The 18,092-nt window shown below is 48.2% G+C and overlaps 5 protein-coding genes and 1 long non-coding RNA gene across 7 annotated transcripts; 3 read left to right on the top strand and 3 right to left on the bottom strand.

Moving 5' to 3' along the window:
- Positions 1-194: 194 nt before the first annotated feature.
- LOC129598382 (transmembrane emp24 domain-containing protein 10-like) lies at positions 195-2,325 on the top strand. Its single transcript, XM_055496261.1, has 5 exons — positions 195-734; positions 995-1,115; positions 1,204-1,283; positions 1,721-1,847; positions 1,921-2,325. Exons 1-5 carry the CDS (start codon positions 489-491, stop codon positions 2,040-2,042), a joined length of 696 nt encoding a protein of 231 aa, XP_055352236.1. The 5' UTR covers positions 195-488; the 3' UTR covers positions 2,043-2,325.
- A 581-nt stretch (positions 2,326-2,906) lies between these two features.
- Positions 2,907-5,645, bottom strand: LOC129598365 (uncharacterized). The gene is made up of 4 exons (XR_008691685.1): positions 5,396-5,645; positions 5,198-5,324; positions 4,189-4,534; positions 2,907-3,382 (listed from the first exon to the last, which is right to left on the bottom strand). It is a non-coding gene; the product is annotated as an uncharacterized LOC129598365 (long non-coding RNA).
- Positions 5,646-6,969: 1,324 nt separating this feature from the next.
- Positions 6,970-9,890, top strand: LOC129598354 (39S ribosomal protein L3, mitochondrial-like). Its single transcript, XM_055496217.1, has 8 exons — positions 6,970-7,398; positions 7,473-7,736; positions 8,516-8,606; positions 8,664-8,690; positions 8,760-8,867; positions 8,929-9,089; positions 9,148-9,259; positions 9,321-9,890. Exons 1-8 carry the CDS (start codon positions 7,268-7,270, stop codon positions 9,738-9,740), a joined length of 1,314 nt encoding a protein of 437 aa, XP_055352192.1. The 5' UTR covers positions 6,970-7,267; the 3' UTR covers positions 9,741-9,890.
- Positions 9,891-10,268: 378 nt separating this feature from the next.
- LOC129598378 (mitochondrial import inner membrane translocase subunit Tim22-like) lies at positions 10,269-11,865 on the top strand. The gene is made up of 4 exons (XM_055496251.1): positions 10,269-10,969; positions 11,031-11,227; positions 11,341-11,413; positions 11,572-11,865. The coding sequence occupies exons 1-4, from the start codon at positions 10,630-10,632 to the stop codon at positions 11,649-11,651; spliced, it is 690 nt and encodes a 229-aa protein (XP_055352226.1). The 5' UTR covers positions 10,269-10,629; the 3' UTR covers positions 11,652-11,865.
- LOC129598376 (uncharacterized) lies at positions 11,737-14,812 on the bottom strand. 2 transcript variants are annotated; one of them, XM_055496248.1, is made up of 4 exons: positions 13,922-14,812; positions 13,623-13,743; positions 13,298-13,555; positions 11,737-12,735 (listed from the first exon to the last, which is right to left on the bottom strand). In XM_055496248.1, the coding sequence occupies exons 3-4, from the start codon at positions 13,512-13,514 to the stop codon at positions 11,918-11,920; spliced, it is 1,035 nt and encodes a 344-aa protein (XP_055352223.1). In that variant the 5' UTR covers positions 13,515-13,555; positions 13,623-13,743; positions 13,922-14,812; the 3' UTR covers positions 11,737-11,917. The 2 variants fall into 2 exon arrangements, with proteins under 2 accessions (XP_055352223.1, XP_055352224.1); XM_055496249.1 differs by having other exon boundaries at positions 13,298-13,743; positions 13,922-14,014; positions 14,228-14,812.
- Positions 14,813-15,025: 213 nt separating this feature from the next.
- LOC129598377 (cytochrome c1, heme protein, mitochondrial-like) lies at positions 15,026-18,021 on the bottom strand. The gene is made up of 8 exons (XM_055496250.1): positions 17,802-18,021; positions 17,617-17,670; positions 17,350-17,501; positions 16,418-16,544; positions 16,085-16,255; positions 15,881-16,028; positions 15,479-15,579; positions 15,026-15,398 (listed from the first exon to the last, which is right to left on the bottom strand). The coding sequence occupies exons 1-8, from the start codon at positions 17,859-17,861 to the stop codon at positions 15,267-15,269; spliced, it is 945 nt and encodes a 314-aa protein (XP_055352225.1). The 5' UTR covers positions 17,862-18,021; the 3' UTR covers positions 15,026-15,266.
- Positions 18,022-18,092: the final 71 nt, after the last annotated feature.

Below are 18,092 nucleotides of genomic sequence, written 5' to 3'. Positions count from 1 at the left end.
TATTTCCCATTCATAACAGCAAATTTTTGGCAGTAATGGCAGTTCCATTGATTTACTGGAAGCAAAGCCGGAAGTAATTCTGCGGTGTAATCTATGTTATGCAGCAGTGCTAATTCCATTCCACTAGTAACGGTAAGTGTAAACGGAACTGCTGTAACACCACGTCATCTCGGAGCTTATCAAAACACCGCAGTCAGAGTGTCAGACTGGATATTTTTTTAAAGTTTTCCTCCCCTCCTCGAGCTCCTGTGGTTAAATTCTAAGATTTCCATCTCTTTGAAAAGTGAAGAAAGGAGCAGCGTTTTATTAGTTTTGTTGACGTCTCGGGTAGAGTGTGGAGGGAAGGGTGGATGGTTTTGTGTGAGCTTTATGTGACGTCGTCGGACTCGACAGGAATTCTTCATTTGTTGGGGCCTTCCCTCTGGTGCTGCACTCCGCCACCAGGGACGCTGGACTCTGTTAGCTGGTGATCGTTGCGTGTGGGCAGGATGTTGGGTCTTTCAGTGCGCTGGCCGGGATCGTGGCGCGCGATGGCCCCGGCGCGGCGGGCGGCCTGCGCGTTGCTGGCGCTGCAGCTGCTGCTCAGCGAGGCGCTGCTGGGCGCCAGCGCCGTCTCCTTCCATCTGCCGCCCAACCAGCGCAAGTGTCTGCGCGAGGAGGTGCAGAAGGACGACCTCATCAAGGGCGACTTTGAGCTGTCTGTCACGTCGCCCGACATCAAGACCGACATCGAGGTGAGGCTGATGAATGATTCCGATGAGGAACGTTCCATCACTTCCGCGACAAAATTTAAGTGGCGTAGCGAGCTGTGGGCGTACTGTGGGTTGTGCCCCCAACCTCTGAGCTGTACTTTTCCATTTGGGAGTCGGCATGGCCCCCAAAGCAGTAGGCTCGTTACACCAGTGGTGGTATTTTAACTGGTTGCAGTGCAATCTGGTGCAGAATTGAGAATTAGCCAAAAATGAAAAACTGAAAGAACGATGTTGCATTGCAGATTCTGGATTCGCGCGGACACAAGTTGTTCAACAAGCAGGACGCGCAGAAGGGCAAGTTCGCCTTCAGCGTGGAGGAGTACGAGATCATCGAGATGTGCTTCGAGACCAAGTTTGATGTCCGTAAGTGAACAGAACGCGCCGCGTTTTTCTAGAATCTAGGTAAAACGTACACGTAGTGGTACCTGTTGACGCTCATTATTTCTTATAGCGTATGGCCGTCCCGCGCCGCCGCCACGTGAGATCACTTTCAACATTCTGCACGGAGTGGAAGCCAAGAATTACGATGATGTAAGTCAGACGCCGTGCGTTTTCCTAAATTTAATCTGTAAGAGATTTGTTTAGAATTACTTGCAAAATTGAAAATCGATGTCGCAGATTTGCTTCAAAATAAATTCGCAGTCTTTTGTAAAATTTAATCCACTGAATTGTTTTTAGAATGAGATCGCAGAATTACTTTCAAAAGTAATCTGCTGTATTTTTAAAATCAGGACCGCCGGGAAATCAGATCTGCACTCTTAGTCTTTGGCGAAATTGAACTGTTTCAAATCTGAATCCACAGAATGTTTTTAAATTAAATCTGCAGAATTTCTTCTGTGAAATCCGCACCAGATCTACAATTGCATAAAAAAGGATAGCAATCCGCAGAAACGTAGTTACTAATTTATGGTTGCATTTCGAGAATTATTTGAGCATGATTTGTAACTGTCTCGCCCTGGCATTATTAGCTGGCGAAAGCGGAGAAGCTGAAGCCGATGGAGGCGGAACTGCGCCGACTGGAGGATCTGTCGGACGCCATCGTGGAGAGCTTCAACCACATGCGTAAACGCGAGGAGGAGATGCGCGGCACCAACGGTATTTTTAACCGCTGCTTCCTTTCCGTCTAATCATCTCTGTGTTCCTACCCAATGTATTGATCGTTTTGCAGAGCAAACCAGCAGCAAGATCCTGTACTTCAGCGTCTTCTCCATGGTGTGCCTGCTCAGTCTGACCACCTGGCAAGTCATGTACCTGCGCCGCTTCTTCAAGGCCAAGAAACTCATCGAATAATCCAACCGTTCAAAGTTGGCCGAGATGTTGATTAAGGAGTTTAGTAGACGTTCTATTTGCACACCGCCGCTCATCTGTTCTCCTGCAGCACCGCATACCGTCATTTCCCACCTTGTTTTTAACCGGTTTTATCTCTCTTTCTGCGTTTTTCTCTGTATCTTTCGTGATGGGACTGACCGACTGTTTTACGAGTACTCGAGAAGAGCACTAGCCACTACCAGCGTTCCTTCACTTGCGCTCACGTGCCAGTGGAATTGGCTAGTCAACTGCAATTTGAGCAGAAGCTCTTCAATGCACAGTTGTGAACAGAAGAGTCCTGCTGGACGAACACACTTACTATAATTAACTGTGAGTCTGTGACACGTGCATATAGTCATACTGTATACTGGTTAATATTCGTAACCCGTTAATTCTAAAAATTAATTGGTTTCAGTATTCTTTCAATAAATTGCTTTCCAAAAAATTCTTTCGAACTAATAGCTTATTAGTACATAATCATTCTTAATAATTTCTCTTTTTTAGCAGAGTGTACTAATCCATCCAGTGGAACCCGATATATTTTTAAGCCACTGCACTACAATGATCACACTCACAACCCATAAAACAGATTGTGAGAAAAAAACGGCAAGAATAAAATTCCAAAAATCAAGCTTCAGCCCCTGCGCCCACGGCACCTTGCTGTAATTATCTTACACATCCCGTCATCCCCCGCCGCGTTTAAAGCATCTATAATTTTCGTCACCCAGTTAATTCTAACAATCAATTTATTTTTAATAAACTTTTCATAGAATACTTAAATAAAATCCTTCGCTCTTTAATTTTCTGATAATCCTTTTAATAATTTTCCACATTATTATTTTTCGTTTTAATAATTTTCCACAGTTTCCTGAGTCGTTAGACGAATTCAGGAATTTTGTAAAGCCACACCACTAGCACTTTCACTCACAAACAATAAAACTGAGCGAACAACCGGTAAGAATAAAACTCTAAAAATCAAACTTGAGCCCAGGCGCCAACTGCAGCTCCTTCCTGTAAGTAATCGTACACGTCCCGCGGCGCATATACTGTACCGCTTCCCCGAATCCTCCAGGGCCCGGTATTCCAGGGCGTAAAAACGGGGGCGGAGGTCTCTTTGAGGATGACGGCGGCGTTGTGCGGCAGGTCGGTGATGATGGTAAGTTGGACCAAGTTGCCGGCGAAGGGATGGCTGCTGGCTTTTCCGTCCACGAGGACGCGGCCGCTGGCGGACCGGGCGTCGGCGATGTGCGATGGTCTGCTGGTATAAAAGCGACGCCTGTGTGCAACTGTGCATCGGGTCGTACAGGCTCTTCGGGGCCAGTCTGTCATTTAAAAATAAATCATCCGCATGAAATACAAACGACGATTTTAACGCGATTTTTTGGCTCCAATGGAAGGCAAATAAACTGAAATAATTTAACTTCCTGAATCACGCTGTGATGTATCATTTGTCCATGAAAAGCTATCAATGAAAACACAATAACACACTATTAAAAAATTCAAACAGAAATCTTTTTTGTGATAGGGTTCACTACTCCTTTTTCATTCGGCCATCAATGCCATCGCACTACGTCATACCAGCACATACAGTAGTTTGGTTAGCTACTTCGCTAATTACACGATTCGATTAATTTATTCTTAACAGACAAATAATTGCCCTCGTTAATTAAATGATCGATTAATTCATGGGTTCATTTTATTAACAATTAATTCATCCTCAGGTTAACTCCATATTAACTTGAAATAAAAAAACTTAATTAAAAAATCTATTTAAAAATAGTTAGTAGAAATATTTTTCCATGTCCCACTGCACAACAACTAATATACACCGGTAATTCTTCATAGAGCTTCGTAACTAAAAATCAATAGAAAACTAGATCCGAATATACGAGTAATTCATTAAAAGATTTCTATTATTTTATTGTTCGGCATGACCTACGTGTCCGGTATCAACCAATCGAACATTCTCGTGCCACTCTACTACGAACACCGCTAAAGGTGGATTAACCTTACTGTCAATTTATTTGGCCACTTACTTCCAAGAAAAAAACCGAAAAATCAATAAAAATTTAAAATTCGTAGAAAATGTAATAAACCATAAAGAAAATTTTTGAAATTTAAATCTTACCTCAGATCATGGCGAGGGCGTTACTGCAGCCGCAGACACCCATGGGGAATGTAAACGCCGAGATGAAGCCGACGCAGCCGAGGGGGTTCCAGGTCCGCAGCAGCACGTGACCGGCGCGTTCCGACGGCAGGATCCTGCCCTCGAAGATGCGCGACTGTCCGGTGGCGTAGACGGAAATGTCCATGCACTTTCCCCGACGCCCTCCGCGATGATCTTGCACATCTCCAGCGAGATCAGCCGGCTCCATATCGCGCTTGCTCCGCATTTCGTCGCCGATCTGCCGGACGATTTGCTCGCGGTTCCTACCCGGCAGGAATTTCCACGTCACCAACGCCTCCACGCTCGCCTAAATATTCCCGAAAAAATGCCAGTCTTGACAGAATCATCACGGAAATTGTTTAACTTCTTTTTGACCAGTACATACACATCTTAAATTAATTAAACAATCAATTAAAAATAAATTAAAACAGATAAAGTGCTATATCAATTTTTTCATAAGTTATCAGAACAAATGAATTAAATTCCCATTTTACTGTACAAATTAAAACGAAAATAAATTTTTTAATTAATCAAAATTAATTTTATAATTTCTAGTAGCAGTATGACTTCGGAAATAAACTGCAAAATATACCGGTAACCAAACAGTTATTCTTTAAATTTCTTTTTATCTATGACACCCATGGAAAAAAATATCAGGATCAAAAACGATCACTGTCCTACAAAAATCGGCACCATTCCAGCTTTACAGAATTCCATTTCAAACATGATAGGAATTATGCGAATGCGAATAATGCGAATAATTTTTCGTAGTACGATAGCATTATTCGCGTTCGCATAATTCCTATCGTACTACGAAAAATGTTCATTCATATTCTTCCCGCCTCAAATTCGCAATTGAAATAAATTAAAAAAATGGGAAAACTTTCGACTTTCTTTCGCTAGAAAACGAAAACTATATGAATTTCGTACTAGAAAGTAGAAATCACCAGAAACTGAAAACTCGAATTACCCCAGATGTCAGGATCATCGGAGCAGCAGTAACGACTGGCGACGGTGATTGAGGCCGCGTTTGGGATCGCGATTATCCAGCACCTGCTTCAGACGATCGCGTCCATGCACTGGCAGCCCGTTCAACGCTAAACACAACAAACACCGTAGAATCAATTTCCGAGAACCATGGCACACTTGGCTGATTAATACAGCGTACCCAGGACAAGTTGCTGATGGAGGCGATCGTCAGAACGCTTCCCGCATGCCAGAATTTCCCGGGATAATCGGGAAACGGCCACCGTCACGCGATCCATCAAAATATCAAGGCAAAATTCAGGATTTACGGATCATCAAGCACCATACTCCCGCAACATGAAAAAAACATAAAGGCGACCCTGACGCTACAATCAAAATAATGTTGAAGTTTTCAAAAAGAAGAATCGTAGAAAATCAATAAACATTAAACATTTTCCCATGTTCGAAGTTGTAGCTCGTCAAGTACATTATGCGAGTACCGAGCGCCCAAGGCGGCTGCGCTATCGCCCAATTCGAAAGACGTGGTGCAGGCGGCATGAATACATATATGGACCTGTATTATAAAGTACCGATGTACGACAGGCTTTGCAGCGCGCCACCGATGTACGATGCCAATTCTTGTACTTGCTACGGTACGTGCCGGTTTATATTCACTGACCACCACTTTTGCACACGTGCCGCATTTTTTGCATTTTGCATCGGGACTTGAACCGCGGACCTCTCGCTAGCAAACCACAGCACACACCACTGCGCCACTGAAAAGGGCTCAGACCTTACAATTAACTTTGTCGCCGCAGCTGAATTATATCGGTGCAGCGTTAGCCACTGCACTACGATGAAGGCTCAGCCTCATATTATGTTGACTGCTTATCGCTACCTGTATAGCGACATTTGGCAGTAATTATTCAATTTATTCAAATCACAAGGTTTTTCCTCGTAACAGTAAAAATCAGGAAAAAATTTTAATTTCGTGCGCCGCATCACTGTCATTCCACCCTAATAATCACGAAATACACAATACGCATATTAAAACAGCATTTCAATATAGCCCTCCCGATTCTAGACAAATTGACGCTTTCGTAGTTAAGTGCTACCTGCTACTGTCATCAGCATAAAAAAAACAGGATCAACATAACGAAATATTCTTGTGCTACTGTTCTTTTTTCAATTCTCCTTTTACATCGTCCTCTCCCAAATCAGCAAACAAATCGGAACACTGATTTTTTAAGCCATCTGCACTGCAATTATGTATTACCCAATTATGTACTATAACCTGCGCACAGCGCAAGCAGCCGGCAAGAATAAAAGTAAAAATCAAACTTCGGTCCCTGCGCGCCAACGGCAGCTCCTTTTTGTAATTAATCGTAGATACTAGATATCCTACGCCGCATATATTGCTTAAAATTTTGTCGAATATTACGAAAATTATAATAAATTTCTTCTTTGATTCTGTTAATTTTAAAACAGCCGGCTAAACTTTAAAAAATAATTTCAAATAATTTTTCATAAATCAATTTAAAAAAATTATTCGAAACATTGATTCTCATTAATAATCGCGTTATCATTTTTAATAATTTCCAACGCTATAGCTATCGTCTCCAATATGAGAGTGCGGGCGCAGTATTTTAGCCACTGCACTGTACTAACAAACGCTAATAATAAAAGTTAAAACTGAGCAAACAGCAAACAGCCTCCCTTTAACTGCAGCGGCCCGAGGCGGAAGCCCAACACATCATGTACTTACTTACTGAGTAATATTCGTGGCAAAGCGTTTTTCCCAGTTTGCTTTGAATCTTACGTGCAGCCTGCGTTTAGTTTGGATTTGGCTAAATATTTGTAATTGTAAGACTGTAATCGTCTGAAGAGTTGGAGGTTAGTGCAGAGTGGTGGCTTGTTGCGGAAGACACCGAGAGGAACGGCAGTGTACTGCAGCCTGGAATCATCAGGAATGCAGCATACGACAGTGTGACTGAGCTCCGCTTTCGTGTTGTCTGACAGCATCCTCTTCTGTCCGACTGTTTATCTGCTATCCAGTTGCTGAGGTTTCTGGTTGATGATGGCCTTGCGGGGACTCTGCTCCTCCTTGCTGCCGTGTCTGTCCTCCCGTTCCGCGGTGCAATTCCCGAAAACGGCGTCGTGGAGTCGCTGGGAGTCGTGGTGGGGTTCCTGCAGTCTGGCACACGGGTACGCCGTCATCCAGACTCCGTTGCGTCCTTGGCGCAGTGTAGCGTAACCGTCTGTGTGTGTGGCGTTGACAGGGAGTCCCTGCCCCTGCATTCCCCGCAGCAGCAGAGTATCCGCTGGAAGCGGGCGCGCTCGGTGGCCCCGGGTCCGCGGCAGAACCAGCCGCGCCGCCACTGGATCACGCCCGAGCTCCCGGCCGGGCTGGAGGCCCGTGAGCAGCTCAGCGCCGAGAACCGCGCCTTCCTGCAGCAGGTCGTCCAGGACACCTACCCCGCCGCCGCCGCCGCCGTCTCGCCCCTGCGCACGCCGCCCCCCGAGCGGGCCCCCTACACCTTCAAGTCAGTACAACTAACAACTGTACTATTAATATTACTGAATTACGCATCACTTCGCTCCCCATGGCATCTTAGGCAGTTCTCTGAGTTCTGATTATTTTACTTTCTTAAAGTTTCTGGCTTTTAAATTGTCATGATACATTTACTTTACGCTTATTTTTTCTAGTGCAATATACAGTATAATTTGCACAAACTTGTATAGTAATGGTAATCTGTAAAGCGCCTTACTTCTGCAAAATCGCCTGTTATGAATAAAGCCGAACTAGCCATGGCCTTAAGTACCTACTTGATATGGTTGTCATCTTATTCAGTACATTTTCTCGTTGTATGCGTACCCTTTCAATAATTTGTTTGACAGTTTTCTTTCCCTGTGATCTCGTGGTAATTTTATTAGTTTGTCCCACCACTTTATCTGCAGTTGTTTTTATTTTTTGTTATTTATTTTATCGATCATTTAATGGGTTTTATTTTTATTTAACTAGTAATTAATCACAGAAATTGTCTGATTAGTTGCTTAATTGATTGTTTGTTTTTCTGTGCATTTTTCCTTATATAGATATTTATTAATTTTGTTGGTGTCTGTACGTGTGGCTGTCGTGCTTGCCGTAGCGAGTAGCGCTTGCCGTAGCGAGTAGCGGGAAAACATAAGAGCGCACAATCAACTGACGTGTGCTCTTTTCTGACGTGTGACTGTGTTGGCGCTGAGAATTATGATTTATCTGTCTGTTTATGCACGTGTGACGGTGTGTAATTTGTTGTCTTGTCATTGTGGTTCTGGTCAGGACCCGGCGCTGCGGCCTACTGTGCCGGAAGATCGGCGTGATGCCGCAGTGGACCAAGACCGGCAAGAAGATCCTCACCACGCTGCTGCAGGTGCGTTACTTGTCTTTTTCCCGGGTCGATTATCTACTGATTTACTGCTTCTCGCAGGTCGTCGACAACCACGTCATCAGCATGGTAAGTGCGCAGCCTCTCCCGACTCAGTTAGCGATGCAGTTATTGACCAGTGGTTATTCCATTCGGCAGTCGCCGTCGTCGCAGTTCGGGACGACCCACCGCGGCCAGCACTACAAGGCGGCGCGCAAGGGCCTCAGCTCGCTGGTCGTCGGCGCCGAGAGCATCGACCCCACCAACGTCAGTCGCCGCTGCTGTACACTCCTTATTCAGTACTCAGAGCAGCGTGGTTGTGTTGCAGTTGACGGACGACTACTGCCGGCTCTTCGAGGCCTCGGGCCTGCAGCCGAAGCGCAAGCTGAGCAAGATGATCGTCTCGGACCACGCCGTCATCCCGGTGGGGACGCCGCTGCGGGCCACGCACTTCCGCGTCGGCGACTACGTCGACATTGGCGGCCGCACGTACGCTAACCGTCTTTGTTGTGGCGCTGTACAAAGTGTCTAAATGGCGTCGTTGCAGCGTGGACCACGGGTTCCAGGGCGTGATGAAGCGCTGGAACATGCGCGGCGGCCCGGCCAGCCACGGCGCCACGAAATCCCACCGGCGCATCGGCAGCATCGGCTTCCGCCGGGTCAGTCCGCCATACACACCCATCCACTGAATATTTGTTGATTGATTCGTTCGCTTTGCAGCACAACGGGCGCATCATGAAGGGGAAGCGCATGCCGGGCCACATGGGCAACACCTACCGCGTGCACAAGGGCGTGCAGATCCTGCGCATCAACACGCGCCACGACGTGCTGTGGGTGCGCGGCCGCGCCATCCCCGGCGCGACCAACTCGTGGTGCATGGTCTGGGACACGCACGTCCTGCCCAAGCGCCGGCTCAACCTGCAGACGCCGCCGCCCATGCCGACGCACTACCCCGAGGAGGACGCCCAGCCCCTGCCCGAGGAGCTCGTCCACCCCGACCTCCACGTCTGGGACGCGCCCACCATCGTCTTCCAGGTCACCGAGGACGACCTCAAGCAGAAGGTCCGCACCGGCGCCAAGACCGCCTTGAAAGCCAAGGCCGCCGCGCCCGCCGCCGCTGCTGCCAAGGCCAAGAAATGAGCAATCGCCTCTTCTCTGTCGCGTCCTTCAATCGTTGTGGCATACACGGCGTTTTGTACTGTACAATAAATAATTACAGAAAAATATTCCTGCTGACTGGAAAGCGACCGATTTGCATTTCACTAACTGCAAAACATGTAGACCACTCACTAGATATATATTCTGCAAAAATATTCACAAAATTCTGCAAAATATGTAGAATTTTTACTAGTTACTGCAGTTAGGTCAAACTTCGATTTATTTGGTGAAAATTAGCTGATAGATGAATTTGTCAATTAATTTCATCTAACCAGTGCGCAATCTTATTGTATACTTACTTCCTGCCAACCAGAAACTTATTATTTAATTTGTTTTTAATTCTAGGGAAACTCTTGCTAATCATATATAAATTATTTCTTTAGTTTTTATTATTTAGCACATAACTAGACAGCAATAATAACTTTTATTTGAACTTGCACTGCATATTTATCTGTACTAGTGTACTTACGTAAGCTAGCGGCGCGACTTTATTCTCTTTACTTAGTTTACAGATATTTTGAATAAGAACTATTTAATTTTCTTGGACAGCTGCGTAATAAACAGTCTTCATATTAAAATTTCAAGCATTGTCTGCATTCGTATTGGTTGAAGAATTTTAGTAAGTAGTTAAATTAATTTTGCTAACCGCGTAGTCAGCCACCGGAAGTTTGCCGGAAATGGCATCTGTCGCGGGTGCCCACCATCCACGGGCTGGCAGTGACTGTACAGTTTCTTGTCAGTGCATCTCGACGATTTAATTTCGTAATCTTTGATCTTGCTGTTTGCTTTAGTTTTCTGTTTTTTCGTGATTGAGCTGCATAAGATTTAATGGGAATCGTTTGTTGAGCGAATTGTGGATTAAGCAGGCAGGATGTATTCGGAAGGCGTGCTGCGCAAGTTCGGCCTGAGCGGCGGTGGACGGGCTGACGAAACAGTGGCGTTGCACTCAGCAGCTGCAGCATCAGCAGATGCGGCGCACCTGGCTCCCTCGGACATCCTGGCCCTGATGACGCCCCTGGGCAAGGTGTACCGCAGCGCCCTGAACAACAGCAACCATCTGCCGTCCAGCGAGGGCCTGCGCCTGCTGACCACCCCCGTGGGGTTCCAGTGGCCGGGGGCGTGGCAGGCGCTGGGGCGGACGCGCGAGGAGAAGTGGATGAACGCGGCCTTCGAGAGCTGCGCCTTCAAGACCTGCCTGAGCACGGTGGGGGGTAAGGGGCGCTGGTTGTTGGGGGGAGGGTGGACGGCACTGATGGTTGACTGATTGCACAGGTTTCGTCATCGGCGGGGCGCTGGGGCTCTTCGGCGCCAGCGTGGACCCCTACTACTCCATGGGCGGCCGCGTGGACCCCGCCGCGCAGACGGTGAAGATGGTCTTCCAGGAGATGGCCTCGCGCAGCTACTCCAGCGCCAAGAACTTCGCCATGGTCGGCGCGCTCTTCTCCTCCATCGAGTGCGCCATCGAGAGCGTGAGTGACTGTTAATTTTCAGCTTATTTTGCTACATTGCGCATCAGTAGTAATTGCCAGACCGAGGCGGTCGCACAGTTGACAAATAATTTTTGACGGATTGCATTTTGCAGTACCGCGGGAAATCTGACTGGCAGAATTCGGCGTATTCCGGCGGAGCCACCGGCTTCCTCATCGGTTTCCGTGGTAAGCGTTAATTCAATAATTGTAATAATTATGTGTTTTTAATGTCAGTATATTGGCAGTCGTAGTGCAGAAGGAATGACAGTCATGACGGCTGTTGAAGAGTGTTAAAAAGCGTGTTTCTGGGCGAACGTTGATGACGGTGTTGCTTGCTCTTGCAGCGGGCCTGAAGCCGGGCATCCTGGGCGGACTGGGCTTCGCGGCCTTCTCGCTGATCATCGACCACTACCTGCACCTCTGAGCTGCCCAGTCGGGACCGAGAAACGACCGTCCTGTGCTGCGGCGTCTGCTCATTGCCACTACTCTACACTGTCTTTCAACGCGGCGTTTCTTTTTATTACCGTGTTTCCTATAAACTTTGCCGTGTAGATACACTAGCGAAGTAATTCTTGTCTTGATTACGCTAGCTAGCTGCGACAGCAATTTGATCAGCATCAATAAAAACGCAGCCGGAATGTATTTCCATGGCCTTGAGCTGATCTCGCTGCGGCATTAATTATTTATTAATTAGTTCTTGGCGAACACCGTCAGCTTCGTGCTCTGCACAATCCACTCGTGGAGGCCCTGGTGCGGCCGGAACCAGCACTCGACATGGCCGGCATCGGCCAGCGTGACCGCGTGCATGGTGTACTGGTCATCGGTCAGCTGGCCGGGGCGGTTAGTCGGCTGGGTGTCGTTGGGATGGACGGCCATCACGCTGGCCTGGGGCAGGCCGGTGGCGGATATGAGGGCCCCGTACGGCGCCTCCGAGGGGCCGTAGACGACGCGTCCGTTGTGGCGCCACAGGACGTGCTGGCGCCTGTTGAGGAAAATGCCTTCCGGGAAGGGCAGCCGGATACTGCACGGCACCGTGACGGGACCGCCCTCGGTGGCGGTCACAGCGGGAGCGTCAGGCGCGGCGAAGACGTCGTCGCGGCGCGTGACCAGCGGCAGCAGCGTGTAGCGCTGCAGGACGCGGGGGCGCGGCGCGTAGGCGGGGCCGGAGGGGGCGGCGACGCAGAGGACGGCGCCGCTGGAGGCCAGGCTGACGTTGAGGACGGTGAAGAAGAGGGTGCTGCCGACGCGGGTCAAGTTGTAGCGGTGACTGCCCTCCACCGGCAGTGCTCGGCCGGCTTGGAAGACGGTGCGGTCCTGGTGCAGCCAGGACACGGCGCGTCCGTCGGGATCAGTGCCGACCGGCACTTCGCACTGGAAGGTCGCGTCCTCCCCCAGGCGCGGTCGCTGCACGGCGCTGTCCGTCACGAAGTCGCTCACAGCCAACTGCGGCAGGGTCACGCGGTCGTCCTGCCGGTTCTTCAGCCAGGCGTCGGCCAACATGTCGTTCACTACGAGTAGCACGGGATACATAACAGCAAGTTACCGCCGATACATCACTGTAGTCTGTACTCTGTACGTACAAATACTGTAATAATTTTGGTATTATTCCATTTAATTTATGTAAGATTATATATTCGGCTTAAGTAGCTAGTTACGCCGTTTGTATATTTAGCGGGTGATAAGAAAATTAATAAGACTTAGTAACAAAATAGAAACAAGGATGTGACCTTTACTAGTTTCGCGAAAGAAGTACAGTACATATAAAGTATCTGTACATGTTATGTACCAAAAGAAATTCATATTAGAAACATTTGCTCTTTGATATCCTGATCGGGAACTGTCAATTAATATAAAAAGCAAAAAGAAACAAGTAACAAAAATCAGTTTGTTATTATACAGTGACATTACTATACGATTAATTGCAGATGGCAAGTACAGTGTAGTGTCACTGTACTGTTCACGCGCTTGCATGCAACCTTCGTTTTAGATAAGAATTAGTAGACAACATACAAGTTGATACCACAAAATAATAATTTGATGATTAATGATGAGCAAGTGGAAATTACTCACGGTCAGGGCCCGTCTTGCGGGAAAGCTGCGTGATCCGTGGCGCCGGTGGCGGCGACGACGGCGGCTGCGCGAAGGGCAGGCATCCGGCCGAGAAGTGCAGGCTGTGCAGCTGCAGCATCACGGAGAAAATCCCGCACGTCCACCACCGACCGACAGCGAGCCGCAGCGGCGTCCTCCGCCGGCATCTGCACAGACTGCAGTCACTGCACGCAGGCATCGTACGCGGAGCTCGCTGGCCAGTGCTTCGATGACAGCCGACTGCAGCAGAAGAATTACGTCGGCCACTCGATCGATCGGCACTCGGCAGCGTGTCTTCCGCACTTACGCAGTTATACGCCGCGAATTACTACCGTAGCTCCTGCTGATCGCTGGTCAAATGTCCGCGTTAACAGCTGTCTGCTGACAATTATGGCGCTCATGTGCAACTGGGCGGAGCGAGATGGACACTGATGAATACAGAATATGTTATATTACATATATAACTGGTATAATTACACTATTATTGTACAGTACGTGTTAATGGAAATATTCCATATGATTTGATATATTATTGTAATATGTATGCAAACTGTACCAAAAAAGTACTGTAAAAATCTGAGTACAGTACAGTACTAGTAATTTTACCTGTAGTTGCGTTACAAATGACAGCGGCTCTAGCTGGTAAGCAACCCGCAATTAAGCGCACTGCAGGTTGTCTGGTTTAAGGGACGTGTGGCGCTAGAGGAGAGCGAACGGTTGGCAAAGCAAACACCGGCGTCTGGGAAATGGAACGCGCGAACGCAGCAACGTTCACACGGGTACAGTACTGTACAGTGTACGCAGTACCGTGCAGATACAGTACTGTACCATGTACCGGCACATTTGCCGGTCTGCAGAGTGCAGCCGCTCAGCGACGCTATGTTGACTAGTGACACTGGTAGTAATACATACTTGCGCCGCCACAACAATCCACCGCACGCACGACGTCCACCGTTACCACGGCAACAATTAATGGGCGAAAAATTAATAAGCTAAGAAAATGCAGATGGTTAAGCTGAGACGTTAGCTGGACTCCGTGAACGGTGGGGCCGGGTCGGCAGTGACCTCGTGTCCGTTGGACTTTCTGCCGGACAGACCCAGTCCCAATGGGATCGCCGGCTTCGGACGAATGACGGTACGGCGGAGTATCCGTTCAGCACGCTGTGCATAGTGCAGTTCATGTCCGAGACCGGGTGTGCATTGTGCAAGCGTATCCCGCAATTTCTCTCGTAGACTCGTACAGCCGGTAACGCTGCTAATCTCTATTTACACGCCAAGTTTGGCAATCCATCAGCCACTGTACTACGTCTGTCACAGTGACAAATTCCCTTTCCTCTCGAAATGTTGACGGTAATTAGGAAGGGGAACCGTTTATATTGACCATTTATATGGGCAGTGAACATTTAGATGTTCGGCATGCAAAATGCGTGTATGTACAGATACAGCGCAACTAGTGCGGCGTGGAACGCGTGGTAATACGAGCTATTACAGTATCATGAGCGTGGCACTGGCCACTGGCAACCCGTGACCTCTGTTGGTATGCGTTCGTCGCTCGCTGAATTTGTTGTGCACAATTTGCCAAATTCGCCAGCTCGCTGTAGGAGCTAGCCGATAGCGACCTGTTGCTGCGTGCCATGCTGTCTGCTCTTTCTCAGATTGTCGCTTTTAATCAGAAGGTAACTCCACAATGCACTGAACTGCACGCAACATGAACAACATGAAACCCATGCCTGTACGCCATCTGGTCAGCTCAGCTCGGCCGCAGAAGACAGACCAGTCCACAACGGCGGGCGACAGCAACACTTGGCGCCGGACTGAACTGCTCTGGCCGCTGACATCCGCACGCGCCGTGGTCTCACAAGAAAGGGTCCAACACAAAATCATGATATTAATTTAGCGCTACATTCCTTTACAAATGCCCTTGCTTCGCGGTGCTGTCCGGTCGCGTTTACTAGGGCGAGTTGAAGCGGTTGCGCGGCTTGGGCAGGAGGACGTACTGCGCCTTGCGGGACTTGAGGAGCGACCACTTGAACTTGTAGGCGTAGTACAAGAACGGTATCACCAGCGCGCCGTACATCACCGTCTATCACACAACAACACGATTAATTCCCTGAGCATTCCACGAAGAAAACAGGAGCGACAAATCCTCAATTTCCTATCTACCTTGATGGCCATCCGTTTGCGCGTGTCGTGCTCCGGACTGGCCGCCCACGTCAGGAAGGCCGACACGTCCTTCGCCATCTGACTCACACTCGCCGGCGTTCCTGCATCAAACACATGGCCATATTAATACATTCCATTAATCAAATTTATTACAAACTTTCTACATAAATATGTCAAATTTCAATTGTAATCAACCAATAATTCAGTTATGTACATTTTATTTTTAAATATTCTCCACAAGGCCTTCTACCCAACCAAAACAAGTTTCATCCTTAAATAACATCCGCAATATAAATTAAATACTGGTTAACCGTTAATTAAATTCATCTGAAAATGTATTTGCATCAATTCTAAACGCCAATCAAGCAGACGCTGCGATGGCGTCCCAACAGCCGCACTCACCGTCCTCGTATTCGATGGCCTCGTCGAAGAGCTGCTGCGGCATGGAGAGCGCCCCGCCCGGGAAGTAGGGGTTGTAGGCCTGGCCCTCGCCCAGATTGACGCCGGCCGGGGCCTCCGTGTAGCCGGTCAGCAGCGAGAAGATGTAGTTCTGCAAAGCACACTGTCAGACCCATCCCGTGCAACATGGTCAGGCGGATAACTGACCTCCTGGCCGTGGCGCGCCAGCGCGATGTAGCTGAGGTCCGGCGGCAGGGCGCCGTTGTTGGCGGCCCGCGCCGCCTCGTCGTTGGGGTAGGGCTTGGGGAAGTGGTCCGAGGGCTTGCCCGGCCGCATGAACATCTTGCCCTCCTCGTTCGGCCCGTCCTGCACCTGGATCTGCAGCCACACCCAAACACACATGCAATAATTCATTTTTAGTTCAATTTCAATTAAACATAAAATAGAGACTGCACGACGGAGACTGAATAATGAAATTTAACTGGAGACTGCATATTAAATTTAATTTAAAAGAAATAAAGAAGTGTCGTGGTCCCTCACCGCGGCGGCCTCCGCTTTGACCTCGTCCTCGGTGTGGGTCACGTCGATCAGGTGGCGGTAGCAGAGGAAGCGCATGCTGTGACAGGCCGCGCACACCTGCTTGTACACTTGGTAGCCGCGTCGGAGACTGCAACAAGGAACAAGCGCACCATCCTTATTACCTCATATCACATCCGCACCGGCAAAGGCCAATTAACCAACAGTTTACGACGCATGAAACAATTCACAGAATACAATAAATTTGAGAACATATAATGTACAATTCACAAAATTAACAAAAATTTACAAATAAAACTGAGCAACGCAAAACTATCAAACAGAATGCAACATTAATAAGATCCACCAATAAAACTCGTAATTTAAAATGCAATATTCACAAAATTAATGCCATTTACGAACAAAGTCGCCAAAAACTCGCAGACAAAATAATACTCGCAGTTATAAATAAAACCATGCCTGCTGGAAAGCAAAATTTATTGCGAAAAAGGAAAAACCACTGTGAAGAAAGGTGTCAGACTGCAAAATATCAAAAAAATTAGGATAAACTGATTAATGATTAATCTAACACTGAAGAAGAAGCGGAAGCGATAATCAACGATTGCTGATTTTCCAAAATCAATCAATTTTAGTACAAGTTTCCTCGTTACAATTATACTGGATGAGAAGCTTCACACTCGATTAACCCGACTTAATTCAGACACAAAAATTTTATTTCGCTATGCAAAATTGTTAAATAACTGCAAATCATTATGTACCACAAGGCATAAGTAACAAGTCAAGGAAAAAATAAAATCATTAAAATGTATTCATAAAAAATAAACGGGAAATTGGCTAATAAATCGAAGGACATTCTGAAAGCAAGGAAACTGCGCCCGCACGCAGCCTGCAGGAGCGTGGAAAAGCCACCAATATCCGGATGGCGGATAACTTACCTCTGGTGGTCGTAGGAATCGAGGGGTCCCGAGTGGGCCCAGTGGAAGTGCGGCGGGTGCAGGTCCGTGCCCGAGGCCTCCACCTCCGAGTGCTCCAGCGCGTACAGCACACACGCGCCGCCCACCGCCGCCGCGCCCACCCCGCCGATCAACTGCGCACACAAACACGCTTAGTCACCGCCTGCCTTAACAGGGAACACAGGCGCCAGACACGCGGGAGAACGCCAAGACAGCGTTCCTCCGCGCCAACGAACGCTGCGGCCTTACCAGCTGTTTGGACCGCGACAGCTGCTCCAGGTTGCGAAAGGCGAAGGTGTGGGCCTGCAAAACAATCAGGGGGTTGTCCTGAATATTTTCAAGAAACTGGGCGAGGAAAATAATCATTCCCGTGGAGCAGGAAGCAGTGCAGATGTACAGTCCTTGGCTGCCCTGTTTTCAGTTTGCAGGTGTACCTTTCTCGCCCCGGAGTAGATCTGCTGCGCATGCGACAAACGGCTCAGTACTCGCGCCATTCTTACTGCTCCCCGATCAGCCAAGGTTAATCCGCATGGAACGTGTCAGAAAGAGGGCAAAGGTGGATGGCTTTACATCTCCAAAGGGAAGAAGAAAGAGGCAAAACAGCGAAACATGTGCATCGCACTTCGCAGACGATCCCGGGCGTCGTAACGTGTTCTAGCACTCGCCCGATGCACTCACGCCTCACACTGCAGCCAGTCCGGCTCCGGACCGGTTCGTTCGCCAGC

Source organism: Paramacrobiotus metropolitanus, unplaced genomic scaffold (genome assembly GCF_019649055.1).
Source record: "Paramacrobiotus metropolitanus isolate TYO unplaced genomic scaffold, Prichtersi_v1.0 Parri_scaffold0000120, whole genome shotgun sequence".
In the NCBI taxonomy this organism is placed as follows: Eukaryota; Metazoa; Tardigrada; class Eutardigrada; order Parachela; family Macrobiotidae; genus Paramacrobiotus; species Paramacrobiotus metropolitanus.
The sequence above is the reverse complement of the archived record's forward strand: the minus strand, read 5'-3'. Positions and strand labels throughout refer to the sequence as shown.